The 16,133-nt window shown below is 44.5% G+C and overlaps 1 protein-coding gene across 5 annotated transcripts in view; it reads right to left on the bottom strand.

Annotated features, from left to right (window-relative positions):
- Positions 1-15,365, bottom strand: part of APPL2 (adaptor protein, phosphotyrosine interacting with PH domain and leucine zipper 2) — a 50,801-nt gene extending 35,436 nt beyond the window's left edge. For 2 of the 5 annotated variants that reach the window (XM_025462176.3, XM_025462183.3), the window contains exons 1-2: positions 15,187-15,362; positions 8,063-8,161 (exon numbers count right to left, since the gene is read on the bottom strand). In XM_025462176.3, the coding sequence (XP_025317961.1) occupies positions 8,063-8,161; positions 15,187-15,240 (153 nt within the window). In that variant the 5' untranslated portion in view covers positions 15,241-15,362. Of the gene's footprint in view, positions 1-8,062; positions 8,162-15,186 lie in introns of all 5 variants that reach the window. The other 3 variants (XM_049115355.1, XM_049115354.1, XM_049115353.1) reach the window with 3 other exon arrangements.
- Positions 15,366-16,133: the final 768 nt, after the last annotated feature.

Below are 16,133 nucleotides of genomic sequence, written 5' to 3'. Positions count from 1 at the left end.
CTTTGGCATCTGCCTGGGGGTAGCACCATGTGGACTGGGATTTGCAGACCTACAGAATCATCCTAGCAGCAACTAACACCATGCCAGATGCCACACCATGTGTATTCCACGCATTACCTCATTTAATTCCAACAATCCTCTAAGGTAGGTTCTGATTATTAACTCAATTTTATAGATAAAGAAACTGCGGCACAGAGAGGTTAAGATGCTTGCCCAAGGTCACGCAGATAGTCAGCAGCAGGGCTGGGATGTGAACCCACATTTGTCCCATTCTGTAATCCACACACTTAACTACTATTCTCTAAGATCCCAAGTCCTGCTAAGAGCTAAGGTGACCTACACTTTAGCCTCAAGTTGACAAATTTTTTCTCTAAGGGGCCAGAGACATTACTTTTGCCTTGTGAGATATGGCACAACTGGTGTCACAACTACTCAACTCTGCTGTTGGAACACGAAAGGAGCCATAAACAAGACAGAAATGAATGAGTGTGGCTTCCTTCATTTAATCATTATTTACAAAAATAGGAAACCAGCCCAAGGGTGCAAATCGCTTGCTGATCCTGCTTTAGACATTAAAGATCTCCAGAGACCTGCCTCTCAGGAGGCTCTACATTAAGCTACACTATTTCCAATTCAAGGAACATTTTCTACTCTTTTAAGTCATTCTTTATTTTAGCTAAGTCTACAATATTACTGCCCCATATCTATATCCTTTAGAGACTGGAAAACAGACATGATAACTACCCTCCTTGCCTTCAAAATAAGAAGTGGGCTACTTGAATTCTTCTCTAACACTTTGTGGCAAACACTCCAATCATCATGGAAAAAGCTGCCAGAATGCAGAACCCTGGACTGTACCAGGCCAGGGGAGTGCTCGTGTGTCACCTGCACAAGGCCAACATGGGGACACAACAGTCAACAGCTGCTTTCCAAAACCACTGTACACAACTGGACACTCTGCCAGGTCTCTCCTGCAAATACCTTATGGAAATACTGTGTATTTTTAGACAGCTCTGATTTCAGGCTGCAAGATTCTGTTCTGCCAGTATGATCTCACTGGCGGCCTGTCACGGCCCTGAAAAGAAGTGAACTTCTGTACAGAGCACAGTCCATGAAAAATCTTCTGAGCTAGACCAACTTTAATCTTACTCATACTTAATCTATCATACACAGAGGTTCTATGAAATGTTTTGCCATCATCAGCCAATTAATCCACACCCAGTGAGGTCGGCACACACAATTATCTCTCCATCAAGGCTTGCAAAACTAGAGCTTGGGTGCAGAGTAAATATCAGTAATAGTGATCATGCAGGCAGCTGCTAACACTCAGTGAGTCTTTTCTAGGTACTTGACGGTACTGTTAAGTGGTTTTCATATATTATCATGCTCAATCTTTACAATGCTTCCATGGGGGTAAGGACTGTCCCAAGGAGACAAATGCTCAGAAGGGATAATAACTCTTTAAAATCACATCTAGTATCTGGCAAGGTAAAGACTTAATACAGATCTGCCAGACTCGAAACCTAAATGCCACATTTTTAACTCTATGCCATTTCCAACCCAAAGTGCAAAACTGTTACCTGGCTGGTCCTCAGTGGGCAGGCCTCACTGGGCCTATGTATGGGAATATAAATCCCACACCTTTCTAGCTGTGGTTCAGCAACAGAAGTAGCCTAAAATTTAGACTCTAAATGGAGTTCCACAGGTAAGTTTTTTGTGACATTCTGGAACCACTCTCTGGCTATTATCTGTGCTCATTACTGATGCCTCATAAGAATCCTTTAAAAAGATAACCCAATGGAGTATTTACTGACAGCATCTCCTATATTAAATAGAATCTCCATGGCTCCTGCCAAGGGAGAAATACCAGTGGTCAGCAAACCTAAAAGAAGAACCAAGCTTTTAGCAAAGGAATATTTATCTTGGGGTGGCACAGAATGCTCATGGAACTGTAACTATCACCCCAAACCACCCAAAGGCCCCTGCTGGTGGCACATCTATGGTGAACAGTGATGGAGAGGCTGGGCTCAGGGTCAGAGGGAATCCACTGGGGTCAAAAACCACAATGTAGGCACTTGCTCCCACCCAGCAATGTTGCCTCAAGCCCAGTCGTGGAACATCTCGGTCAAACCACGTGCTTGCCACAGAGCCAGGGTCCAGGATCCCTCGAGCTGGGTCATGCACAGGAGTGGTGAGGGGTGCCCACTGTGTTGGGGGCTGGCCATGAGGGGTGCCTCCTGAGGATGTGGAAGTTACTCTGAAGGGAACACGGGGGCCCTGAGGAGCATGGGCAGGGGAGTGACAAGATCCACCAGGAGCAGAGGAAGGATCAAGACTGGCTGTGGTGAAGAGGAATAGAGAAGGAGGCATAGCAGGAGGGTCAGGAGGCCACCTGAAGAGGTAGAGCGAGGGAGGCAAACAGTCTGAGCCCGACGCCATAAGAGAGAAGGTGATGGAGGCCTGTGAGGTATTCCTGAGGCAAGAACAGCAGCCCACAGGGAGTGAGGAAGGAGGAGCAAAATCCAAGAATGGACCACAGTGGCCCTAGCTGGGAAGCTGAGGACCCATAGGCATAGCACACAGTGGGGGTATGCTGGCACTGGCATTCAATGCAGATGTCCTGGCCCCAGTTCAGGCCTTTACTTGACACCTACGAGCCCTCAGCTCAGATGCTCAGAGCAGCCAGGCCTGGTGCGGGCCCTGGAGACAGTCTGCCCTCTGGGATGTCACAGTCCAGAGGGACAGGGAAACCGCACTCAATGCCCCAGAAGTGCTCAGGGCAACAAGTGCACACGGCCCTGGGCACTCTGGTACGCTTTGGCTGAGAAGGGAGGGAAGGAAGGGCAGGTGCCAGAGATGTAGCAGTGGCAAAGCAAAGTCCCAAGCCATGTAGAGAGCCTGGCATATTCTGGAACAGCCAAATGCGAGGCTAGAGTAGGCTGATACTCAGTTTGTGAAGCGCTTTGTGCACCTTGCTGAGGAGTTTGACCGCAATCGTCCAGGAGCCATGGAAGCGTGTGAAGATGAGGAGGGAAGGGAGGTTTTGCCGGAGGAGGGGCTGAAGCGGGGGACACCTCCCAAGGCAAGAAGACACACCAGCGGAGTGCACATTAGGTAAAAGCTGAACACTCATTCCCCACAACACCAACAGGCAAATGTCTGGAACAGAGACCCAGAGACAAGCACTAGAAATGGATTCTCAAATGGCCAGGCTGGCTGAAGGGCTCTTACCCCCGGAAGCAAATAGAGATAAAGCCAAGGAGGATTCCAGGGCAATTTTGTAGAACACCAAGACTTAAGGGGCAGGAGGCAACAGGGTGCCAAGAAAAGAGAAAGATCTAGAAGGACGGGCAGAGCACTAGGAGGAGACTAGAAGGGACCTTGTCACAAAAACCAAGGCAAAACCGCTTCAGGTCATTAAAGAATCAGAGGCTGCTCAGGGCCCGAGGGAGAAGAGGCAGTGATTTAGGCACATGGCCACCCTGCGGAAAAGGGAAGAGGGAGGCCAGGCCCAGGTGGCTTGAGACGCAGGCATCAAACGTCCAGCAAGAAAGTGAGGAGAGCAAGTATAGACTGCTGCGTCAACAGGCAGGCTCAGAGGACTAAGCTTCTACTAAACCCAAATAACAGTCCCAGTGTAATGTGCCCTCTTAACTATGGTTATTACAAGTCTCAGATGATGATTAACACCCCTCGTGCCAGGAACTGATCTTAGCACTTCACAGGTCACTCTAATAACCTTCACAACAAACCAATGAGGCGGCCACGATTACAGCCTCTGTTACCTGATAAGGAAATTCAGGCAAACAAGTTACCCTCCCAACACCACACAGCAAGTGGCCAAGCCAACACTGGAACTCAGATGTGAGTTCAGGGTTACACACTTAACCCCTCTACCTAAGTGAAAGAGCCTCACCCAGAATCATCTTTCATGCCAATCTGAAGGCCTCCAAAGGCTTCATGAAGAAAAGCTGTAGGTCCTGCATGCAAAACAAGAGCAGGAATCCAGGTCTCTGTAGTGGTTTCCAGAAACTATTCAGGCTCTCTGCTCCCTCACACCTTAAGCTACATATGTATTTCTCCTCAGTCCCTGAAATATCAACCTCAATTTGACTGGCTCTCAGGACTATTAAAATGCACAGACTAAAACAGTTATGCATAAAAACTAATTCAACTAGGGAAGTTACTTTGGGATACAAAAAGGAATTGGCTCCCACCTCTGACATAGTGTGCCCCCATTTCTATAGGGGACACATTCCCAGACACTCAGTGGATGCCTGAAATTGGGGCTAGTGCTAAACTTTATATATACTGTTTTTTCCTACATACATAACCTATGATAAAGTTTAATTTATAAATTAGGCACAGGGAGAGATTCACAATAATAACAAAATGGAAAAATTACAACAGAGTTGACCCTTGACAACATGGGTTTGAACTGTGCAGGTCAACTTACATGCGAATTTTTTTCTGTAAATACATACAGCACCATAAATGTATTTTTTCTTCCTTGTGATTTTCTTAGTAACACTTTTCCTCTAGCTTATTTTATTCTAAGAATATAGTATATCGTATATACAACATACAAAATATGTGTTAATCAACTCTTTATGTTACTGGAAGGCTCCTAGTTACGCTTTGGGGAAATTAAAAGTTGTATGAGGATTTTTCAGTTGTGGGGGTCAGTGCCCCAACTCCTGCACTGTTCAAGGGTCAATTGTATACTGTAATAAAAGCTATATGAATGTGGTCTCTTTCTCAAATACCTCATTGTGCTGAACTCACCCTCCTTGTGATGGTGTGAGGTAAGATGCCTACATGGTGAGATGAAGTGAGATGAATGAGGTAGCACCAGGCTACTCCTGAGCTTCTGATGATACGTCAGGAGGAGAAGCACCTGCTTCTAGACCACAGTTGACCACAGTAGGTAATGGAAAGATCAGAAACTGAACCCAGTTAAAGGGGGGAACTGTTGTGCTACAGGGCTGTTTGGCTGTCCTATGGTGAGGATTGTTCTATAGTGACAAGAACAACCTCTGAAAGCTCCTACTTCCTTTACCTCTGCTGCCATGCCACTTCTAGAGGCCAGTATGTCAAAAGAGTAGTGTGTAGTGGTTCAGAGTGAGAGTGCAGGCCTTGGAGTCAAAGACCTGAGTGCAAATTCTAGGTCTGCCACTGTGACTTTAGGCAAAATATATAACCTGAGTCTTAGTTTACTGATCTGCAAACACATGCTATAGCAATACCACTCCTTTCTTGTGAGAACTAAATGAGATTCTACAAAGGAGATGCTGAAAAATCACGGACTATAGCTTCAATCTAGCACTTAAATCAAATAAAATTTAAAATTTCCCCCAAACCAGCTACAATCAGCAAAAAACGCTCACAGAACTTTCTTCCAGTTTTCCTCACTCTTCCTCTTTCTAAAACTGAGGTCCAATGGCATTCGCCCTATCAGAATACAGAAATTTATCATGTGGTCTGATTCAAAGTACCTCTTATGAACATTTATCATCTATCACCAGCATAAATCTGGTTTTTAAAATATAATGCAAAAACATCTAAGTACCTGTGTTTTTAAAAATGAAATTATAAGACCCTATTAATTGAATTCAACATGTCTAGGGGCAAAATATTTAAGGAATAATGTTAAATAAATCAAGAAAACATATCTTAGGGGGAAAAAAGTTGAATGAAAACATTGATAAGTATTACTACATATACATATATATACCCACACACCCACACATACATGTGTATAAATAAATTGACCAAAGAAGAGTCAAGAAAGGTTTCTTTTTTTAATTACAAAGAAACAAAACAAGATACCTAAGCCTTGAAATAAACCTGAACACCAACTGACCCTGACGGAACCAATCTGGATGCCGCTGGCCACTGCTCGAATGTGTCGCTGAGCTTGGCAGCACTAACTGGCCCTTCCCGCCAGCTTCTGCTGCAGGAAATGCCGAGGCAGGAGGAAGGGTTTCTAGCCAGTACAGAACCCACGTGATGATCATGTGGTGTGAATTAAAAGCCGGTTTACAGACTCTTGGAATTCACGACCCACTTAATTTTGGCAAAATGTAGTTTTCTGGCTCAAAAGAAAAAAATACGCATAAGAAAGCATTTGGATATCTCCAAGTAAATGATTCTGACAGACGTGGAGAGGCAGAACAGAAGCTCTTGGGAGTAACAGAGACACTGTCCCTTAAGTTGTGGGGCTCCCAAACCTTAAACAGGAGATGATAATATTCAACTTACTGAATAGCAAGTTCAGGCCCAAGTCCAGTGGAAAAAAATTTCTATTTTCTTAAATTTTGAGTATGTAGGGAAAAATATAAAAACATACTATATAAATAAATAGGGTTTTAAAAAATCAACATAGTATGTCTCCAGTTTCTGAATGTCTTACCAAAACAAGTACAATCACACATGAGCACATGATTTGTTTGGGTTTTAAAATCAGTTCCAAGTAAGTTATATTTGCATAATATAGTACAGTTTGCAAATCAGTATCTCCAGCTTGAACTCTAGATCTGAATTTTCAACAAGCTGTCTTTCTCCACTTTTGATGTCCCACAGACATCTCAAAATCAGCCTTTCAAGAAAGAATTCAGATTGGCATCTTTGCCATTACACAGACATACATTCACACCATCCATATCTTCCTATGTGCTCCCGACTACTCACCCTGTTGTTCAAGTCAAAGACCTGGACATCATTCTTGACTTATCCTTCACATACGTGCCCTTCACATCCATTTAGTCACCAATCTGCCTCCCGAACACCTCTGAAATTCATCCACTTCTCTCCATTTCTATTGCTACTTCCAAGGCTGCCCCAAACTTCATAGCTGACAATTTGGGCTTCAGCTTTGGGCTGACCTGCTCTGCCTTGTATTAATGGGGTGGACTTGGACAAGTTACTTGTCACTGGAATCCTTAAGTCTCCTAACCTACAAAATGAGGATAATGACAACAATGCCCACCTCAGAGTTGCTGGGTAATTTAAATGAAGCGATCCATGTAAAAGTTGTGAAATCATCCCCAAAAGCTATGAAATATTCAATTAATCTCGACTGTCACAATCATCTTCTCTTTGGGTGCTACGCACAATTCCTCTGGGTGAGGCGACCTCCTCTCCTAGTGGCATTAACACTCTTAGATAAATGTTTTCTCTGTCTCCTCACCTAAACATGAGCTCTCTAATGGCAAGGACTGAGTCCTCTTCCCATATATAATATGAATGAATGACTAATAAGACAATGATAATAATGAATGATCATATATGAATGTTAAGAGCTATATAATAAGAAACGACTACACAAAATTATTAGTACATATTACACACTGAAAGTATTTCTCTAGAGATCATCAATGAGAAAAAGAAACATTAATGCATACAGGTTTAAGTCAGCAAGGAATCGATAATCAAAGGCTCAGCTACCATAATATTCTGACATGCAACATAATGAATTTTAAATAAGTTCTAAGTTTTCCCTTAGAAAATAACATATACAGGCACTTCTCGATCTTAAGAAGATTCACTTTTGCTACTCAGCAATTTATTTTCCATTATTTGGCAAGTCAGAGATACTTGTTCCTCAAAACAAAGAAGTCACTCGATAGTTTCAGAAGTGTGACCCAACCCTTTTTAGAGGAAGCATGTGGAAAACCCTCTCTACCCGCCTGCCCTGACGTCTAAGGCTCCCATTTATGAGAAAGACAAAGAGGATACTGACCCCGGTCATTCACAAGTAGGAAGAGGAGATTCAAATGTTTCCCTCTGGGGCCGAATTTTTTAAAAAATTAAAACCAGGGATGTGCTCCTTCTCTACTGGTTTTACTGGTTACAGGAAAACTGCCCTCTTTCTTAAGCAGTGAAAACAGATTGTCCTTAGTGTTTTTCATGTGAACAGAAGTGAGGAAAACAATTCTGATTTTATTTCCAAATTTTAAACGGTATTGTTCTGACTCAAATTTCTCAGCCTCTTGAGAGAAGTTCAAGATGAAACCAGGGGCCCCTACTCTACTAGTCCTCAGGTGAGGGCACAGCAGGATACCTGGGCTCCATAGACACGCTGCATCGCCTGGAGCAACTGGTTGGTATAATCCGTGAGTGTGCCAGCATCTTCTTCAAATACACTCAGTAAAGAGCGAGTCTACAAGAAAAGAAGAAAGGAAGTTAATTTTATCTCTAAGAGGAAAAGTTACAAAGGAGGTAGAACAAACGAATGAATGAATGAACGCTCCTCTCTGAAATGGGGAGGGAAGGTGCCTCTTCTCTGGCTTTATTCTTTTACTGAGAATACTAGTAAGAGTTGATTTCTGGAGCTTTAATTTAGAACTACTTTTCTAATCCTTCAGACTACAACACAGGGGCAAGCTGAATGCAATTTATTTGAGTGTTGGGGCCAGAGAAGGAAAGCCAATTTTTAAAAAGTTAAGACTCAAGGGCTAATATCTGCTTGGACTCAGCCCCTACCTAAGCACCAGGAGAGTCCATCTAACTGGGGAAAAAAAAAGGGGGAGTTAAAAAGGCAGCCTCTCCTTTCCAGCCCATAAACTGAACACAACACCAGGCCTGTGTGTTTACCTGGGGTGTGGACGCCCAGCAGTGCATCACCCCAACAGCTAACCATCTGTCTGGTTTTCTGCAATCTTAGACATCTTGCAGGAGTGCGTCATTCTTTCCACTTAAAATGCTACAGTCAATTTCCATGTCTTTCATCATCTTTTATTCAAATGATTTTAAACTTGCAGCCAGGAAATTTCATGCACCCCAGGTCCCCCAGCAGCAGATCCGAGCACAAAACTGAAACAGTAGTTTAACAAAAATGGGAGCTCAGTTCCTTCAGGAAGGCTAACTACACAGTGCCCTGAAGCAGCTGAGCAATGTCATTAAATGGAAGGCAGTTCCTATTACTCTTGGGCACAGAGCCTGACACCGTTGAACACTGAAGAAATATTTACAGGATGCCTGGGCAACTCAGCTGGTTAAACGTCTGCCTTCAGCTCAGGCCATGATCCCAGGGTCCTGGGATGGAGCCCTGCATTGGGCTCTCTGCTCAGAAGAGTCTGCTTCTCCCTCTTCCTCTGCTTGCTGCTCCCCCCTACTTGTGTGCACACGTGCACTCTCTCTTAAAAAAAGTTGTTTTTACATATGAGATGGAGTCAAAATAAGTATCAACGTGTCACATAAGTGACCATTATCTACTGAAGAGACTTTACTGAATGTGTCAGTACAGTGGAAATTTAAAATATTATGTTAGCAGCACCAGGTGGCTCAGTCAGTTGAGCGTCAGTTAAGTGATCATCAGGGTCATGATCCTGGGGTCCTGGGATCAAGTCCCACATCAGGCTCCCTGCCCAGTGGGGAGCCGCATCAGGCTCCCTGCCCAGTGGGGAGCCTGCTTCTCCCTTTCCTTCTGCCTACTGCTCTACTTGTGCTGTCTCTCTCAATCTGTGTTAAATAAATAAATAAAATCTTTAAAAAATAATAATAAATAATATAATATTATGTCAGTGATAATGGGATCTCTAAAAATAACCCCTTAGGCACAAAATGGACAGTAAGTTACAGAAAAGCTTTTAATAAAATGGTATCAAAGCACTTTACAAAGAACAATCTATTAAGGCTCATTATTTCCCTGTAAATGAATTTCAACTCCTTCTTTCTCTCAGGTAAGAGAGTGGTGATTGACCTCAAAGCACCCTCAGTCACCTGGGTATTTAGATCGTTTTCTATCCTGTATTTTGTCCCCCAAACTCCAATGATGCATTTTGCAGCAGGACACAATTGTCCTGGCTTTGCCTGAGGCCCTGGAAACTAAAACTACCTTCTCTGAGATCAATGTACTCCCTTCAGTATCAATCCTTATCAACAGAGGGACCAGATGCAATGAATACAGAAAATGTACAGCAGGTTTTTAAAAAGCTCTCAATGACAACCCATATCAGAGCTCACACACTATGTAACTCTTGTGCCGGAGTAGAATTCTTCAAACCTTCTAAAATTAAAAACAATGGAACAAAACACATTTTACCAAACAAGGTTCATCATTAGTATGCATATACACTTTGACTTTTTTCTGTTCTATTCCAGTCTCTTCCATCTGTAAACATACATCATGATTGTGTTCCACTGGCTCTCACAATCAATGCATGGATGTCAACCAGTACATGAAAAGCATTGGTTCAGAACTCTTCATTCTATCTTTTTAAAATGTATTTTTTATTTTGGAAAAAAAAAAAAAAGATTGTATTCATTCATTGATGTATGCATTTCTGCCTTCATCCAGGATCTGCCGAAACACTGTGCTGGAAACTGTGTTTCAGAGGTGATTAGAACCGACTGTGTTCTTCAGGAGCTTAGAGCCTGCTGCACCTCTCAAAGTATTCGGGATCCCCCTGGTACCATGTCAGTCCTGGGTCCAAATTCAGCCTCTAACACTAATTTGCAGAGTTCCTGAGATAATGAATATATATAAAGTGTCTGACAGTGTGTGACATATGGCAATAGCAGATGATATGAACTTGAATTGATTGCTTGCTACAGGCTGTACACTAAGGGCTTTCCATGTAATTTCATTATTTCTAAGTGATATCTGAATTTATTGAAGATATAGAGAGAGCAGATATGGATGGAGCATCTGGGAGAGACTTGGAAAGGAAAGGAACATGAGTCTCTATGATTGCATTTTAACACCACAGCAGTATTTATCTATACAGTTATCTATAAATGTTATTAGTAAAGGACCTTTTTTGTCTCTTTGTATTTATGGTGTCAATGCTGTAGGAGCTCACTCACGTTTATATGATTCTGGCATCTTTCTTTGCTATAACCAACATGTCTAGGAAAACGAGAAGGAAAGAATGATACAACTAGATTGAGGACATTTAATTTTTCTAAATACTACTGATAACTGTCCAGTCAAGTCCTACTTATTGTTTTTAAAACTCTTGGAAATAAAATAGAATGGAAAATGAGAAGATGAAAGAGAAGCTTTGTCGAATGTTCTCCACAAAGAGAAGAGACAGAAAACAAAAACTCCCATTTACTCTGTACCTCCTGCATCTGAGACATAGTGCTCAGCACTAAATACTTGCTACTTCATTTAATCCTTCCAACAACTTTATGAGGCAGATACCATGGATATTTAACCCTACTTTACAGATAATAAAACTGAGGTTCAGCAAGGTTAAGAAACTTGCTCAACCTCCCATTGCTGGGAAGCAATCCAGCTGGGATGTCCATCCAGGTTTGACCAGGATCATTGGCCACACTTCACTGGCCACTGCAGGAGGCTGCACCTGTCACCCAGCTGGCTGAGCTTCAACGGGCGTGCTCTGTGGTCCACAGCCCAAGTCCTGCCTGGAGCTGGCTTCCCTTTGGTCATCCTACCGTCATGCTCTCACCTATAATAACTGCCAAATTTATATCACAAGTGTTTTGTTTTGTTTCCTTATACTCTGGACATGTATGTTTACCATGACCCCTATTAGCCCTGGCAAGAAAAATCCAATCTTTCTAACTAGGCTACAATCACTACTGAAAAAACATCCTGCTATCTTAGGCACTGTTCTGATTTCCACATTATCAGCTCTATACCTGCTTAAATTTATATCTGGAACAACAGGAATATTCTACAACTGGAACATACAGAAGGAGACAAAGGGGCAGCCGAATGTACACCAGACATTAGACTCTACAGAAAAGTCCAAAAGACCCTGATGCATATCACTTATAAAGATAATAACAGCAATCGTTTATGGAATTACCATGACACACAGGCATGAAGACACTTTACACACCTTATTCATTCTTCAGGACAATTCCATTAAATAACTATCTTTACCCCGAGCCAGAAAAACCAAACGCCCTAAGGATATAGCTTCAGCTCCACAGCATCCCTCCATCGTAAAGAATCTAAGTATTACCTAATAAAATAGTTCTTAGACATTTTTTGTTCTCCAGAATAGCATCTGATTATATAATGGCATAATTTTAATAACTCTGATTATAAAACATACACATTATTCTCCACAATGAAGACATAACCACCAGGTTGTTTTGAGGCATCTTGCTTGAGTCTAGAAAGCCTGGTTTGGTCAGGGAGGGCTGCTCCCAGTTGGACCACTGGTTGCATAATCTCAGAACTAAGTCTTAAGTTTCCCTGTGCTTCAGTTATTCCAACTGCAAAGGAAACAAACAAACAAAAATCAAGAAAACAGCAAGCAATACCACTTCACCTTATCTTTGGTCTTTACCTTATCTCAAAAGCGTACTACTTACACAAAAGAGAATAAGCCCCTGAAGGAATCTACGCTGCAGCTGCTCAAAGCTGCATTTGTGTTCTTATCAGAGCGCATTCACACAGTACTGGCACTGCTTTCCTTATCTGTCTCCCAGTACAGACTGTGCACCATGGAGGGCAGGCACTCTTACCTTGTCACTGTATTCCCAGCATCTAGTAGCGCCCGGGCAAGGAGCAGAGGCTCACAAACAGCAACAGAGACAAGTATCTCTGTCTCCAAAACATTCTGCTTCTCACGTATTAGATATAACCAGAAATAATATGTGTATGCACAGACTAGTCTTCAACACACCATGCAGTACTAAAAAGGATGAAATGAATAGATGTGTCTAAGGGCGGTCAACTGCTATTCAGTTCTTCTTGGGTCATTGAGTTCAATTACAAAAGCTTTTGTGTTCACTTAATGAATCATGTGCAGGTTGCTGCAGCAACCCTCATAACTACTCTTCATAAAACTAGAAGAAACAAACAATAGGTGGTTTCTTAGGATCTTTTCCTTTCAGTGAAACATTTTAGGTCCCCAATGATAGAAGGGTCAGGTGCCAGGTAGCTGGGCCAACTTGAACAAAATAGGCAGACTGCCTGGGTTCCAATCCTGGCTCTGCCACTGTCTGGTGTATAATCTTGGGCTGGCTATTCAACTTCTCTGCTTCTTGGTAATTTTAATAGGAGACCTACTTCAAAAGATTGATGGGAATATTAGGTGAGCTAATACAGGTAAAGGATTTAGAATAATGCCTGGTACATAAAATGCATGTGTGATATAGGTGTTTGCTGTTGTTTTTATTCTGTACACATAAAAGGAATTAGATCTGCTTTTCTCCACTTCCTAATCTATGAGTCTCCTCAGCAATAAGGCCGCTTTAGGCACACCCCCCATATAAGACTGCTAAATAAACACGTTCTGATGATTATCAAAGAACTTCTTGAAAGTTAGCTTCCTCTGAACAACCTATGAAAAATCCTAGTAGAGTGACACCAAGTCCCAAAAGCAGTAACAAATTCCCTACATTAAGAGGAACATTATACAGGAATGGCAATGCCACTAAACTTCCTCTTCCACTTATGAGCTCAAAGTTATAAATCATGCAATATGATAGAATTTTAAGCTTTTAAAGCTCCTTATAAATCACCTGTTCCACATCCCTCATTCTGTAAATGAGAAAACTGAGTCAGCCACAGAATGAGAATAAGCGACTTGCCCCAATGACATGGTAGGTTGACATGAGCAAGAATTAGGATGCAGTTTTCCTGACTTGTTTGCCAGTCCTCTGCTTCCTCCCAGCTGAGAAAACCCTGCAAACCACTCAGAAAAATGGTACATATGCACTTATATGAGAGTCAGAAATGCAGAATGTGACCTATCAGCGAGGGCAGCATAGAAGAATCAGTGTTTTCTCTCTGACCTGGCTCGGCCAACACCACGATCAGTTAGGAAAGCAATATATCTGCACTTTTGGACTGTAAAGCAAACGGAAATCCTCGTTCAAAATGTTATCGTTAGAAGTTCTACATTATTATCTTCATATCTCACATAATGTGTGAGGTACAGACAAAAAGACTTCTCCAAAGGGCTTCGGTCCCATTAAAATGCCACAAGTTTAGAGCCTTCAAAGAGGTCTTTAAAAAGTCGATCAGACCAGCGGATGCCAATTAGAAAAAGAAAAAAAAAAAAAGTCACAGCTTGCTCAAGTTTCTTACTTGCCTACCTAAGATCACAAAGAAATGGGCACAAGGCAACGAAGCACACAGTGCTCTGACACTTATTCTGAACCGGCAAGATGCAAAGTGGGTGTAGGTAAGTCCATCAAAAAATCATCCTGGGTGCACCTGGGTGGCTCAGCTGGTTAAGAGTCTGCCTTTGGCTCAGGTCATGATCTTGGTGTCCTGGGATCCAGACCCCTCCCGCTCCCTGCCCGGCGGGAGTCAGCTTCTCCCTCTGCCACTCCCCCTTACTCTGCTCTTCTCTCCAGGTCGAACACATACATAAAATCTTAAAGAAAATAAAATACATTCCTCCCGGGAGTGCAATTTGCTAAGAAAAAGGAACCGAATAGAGATGGAAAACAGGTTAATCTCATTTGAATTTCTGAAGAGTTGAGACATCGCGGGCTAAAAAGACTTATGAATAACCCAGGGATACAGAACCAGGAGAGCTGATAGGAAGCCAAAGCCGGGGAAATGCTAATGGCGAACAGAAGTTCCCTGAAGAGAAGGGCATTGAATTATGAACTAATGTCATTCAGCACTCATCCGCTACATTTACACGGCAGCTCTCATCTGCAGAGCTCGAAGGGACTTAACTTTGGTCTCGCTAGTGAAATCCCTCCGTGCGACAGCGGGGCAGGTGCTGTCATATTCTCTTGACAAAACAGGAAAAGCGTGCGGAAGGGTCCCGCTGGGAAAGAGCTGGGCTCTCTGCCTCCCATCTTGGCCCTAAACCCACTAGGACCCATCGCATCAGTAGCAGCAGTAATAATACTAACGATGACAACTTCCATACAGGACGGTGCCCGCCAACAACTTTACTGGCATCCTGACAACTCCATGAGGCGGGTACAATTATTGTCCCCGGGTTACCGATGACAAAACTGCGGCACACAAAGGTCATTTGTCCGAGGCACTCAGCGGAGCGGTGGAGCCGGAGTTTAGGCCGGGCAGCGTCAGTGTCGGCTGACTCCGAAGGGGGTCACGGCACAAAGACTCGGGCGGCGGAGGGCTTTCTCGGGTTCTCTAGCCCCGCCTGAGGGGTGCCCCCTCCCGGCCCCCGGGCGGCCCCCTGCGTGCTCCCGGCCTCCACCCCCGGGCTCGAGGGGCCGCCCCGGCCTCCAGTCCCCGCCGGGCGAGAGCACCGGGGCGGCGGGAGGTACCTGGGGGCTGTCCTGCAACGCCTCCTCCAGCAGGAGCTTGTCCACGGCGGGCATGGCGGCGCGGGGCCGGACAGAAGGACGGAGTGCGGGACGCGCGGCCGCCAAGGGTGCTCCGGAATGAAGCTACGAGGCAGACGCTCCGTGCCTGCCGCGGCCCCGCGCGCGCCCACGCCAGGCCAGAGGCCGCCTCCCGCGCCCCGGCCCGCCCCCGGCCCGCCCCCGGCCCGCCCCCTCCCCCGCCCAGCCCTCCGCGGAGCCGGATCAACAGGAAGTGTGGCGAGCGCGCGGCCGCGCCGCCGGAAGTGTGGCGGCCTCGCTTCCGCCGCGCCGCACCGCGCCTCGCGGGACCCGGCCGAGCCTAGCGCCGGCCTCGCGGTTCAGGGGTCGCGGGAGGTGTCAAGGTGTTCAGCGACGTAGTCGGGTGCGTGGCGCTGGTCGCGGCTTATTAAAGCCCCAAACGGGGGAACTCGAGGGCGGAACGATAAGGTTTTATCTACTTGGCACCTACTCGGGAGACTTTCGATTGGAAGGACTTAGGGGCGAACAGGTGTTTGCCGCTGTGACCCTCGCCACTTCCTGAACGGGAGGGAAGAGCCGGCACTTGCCACACCACCTTTTCTAGATAAATCCCAGTGCCCCGTGACCGCTCGCAGCGCAGAGGTCACCTAATTGTAGAGGAGGAAAAATAAAAAAGGATAGTTGAATCACCTGCGTGCGCCGTTCTTCCGATGTAGGCATTGTGGAAACCAGAGCTCTAGGATTGGAGCGGTAGAATCGGACCTCGTCCTCAGGGTTGGCTGTGTTTTCTCATTTGGAAAATTGATCAAGCTGCTGTTTAGAGCTGGAAGGCATCCATCATCTAGTTCAGTTGTTCTCATTTAGAGGTAAGAAAACGGCCCCCAGAGTGAGGGACTTGGTCAGGGTCACACAAGGAAAGGTGGAGGAAG

Source organism: Canis lupus, chromosome 10 (genome assembly GCF_003254725.2).
Source record: "Canis lupus dingo isolate Sandy chromosome 10, ASM325472v2, whole genome shotgun sequence".
Classification (NCBI taxonomy): Eukaryota; Metazoa; Chordata; class Mammalia; order Carnivora; family Canidae; genus Canis; species Canis lupus.
This window is presented reverse-complemented; position numbering and strand designations above follow the sequence as displayed.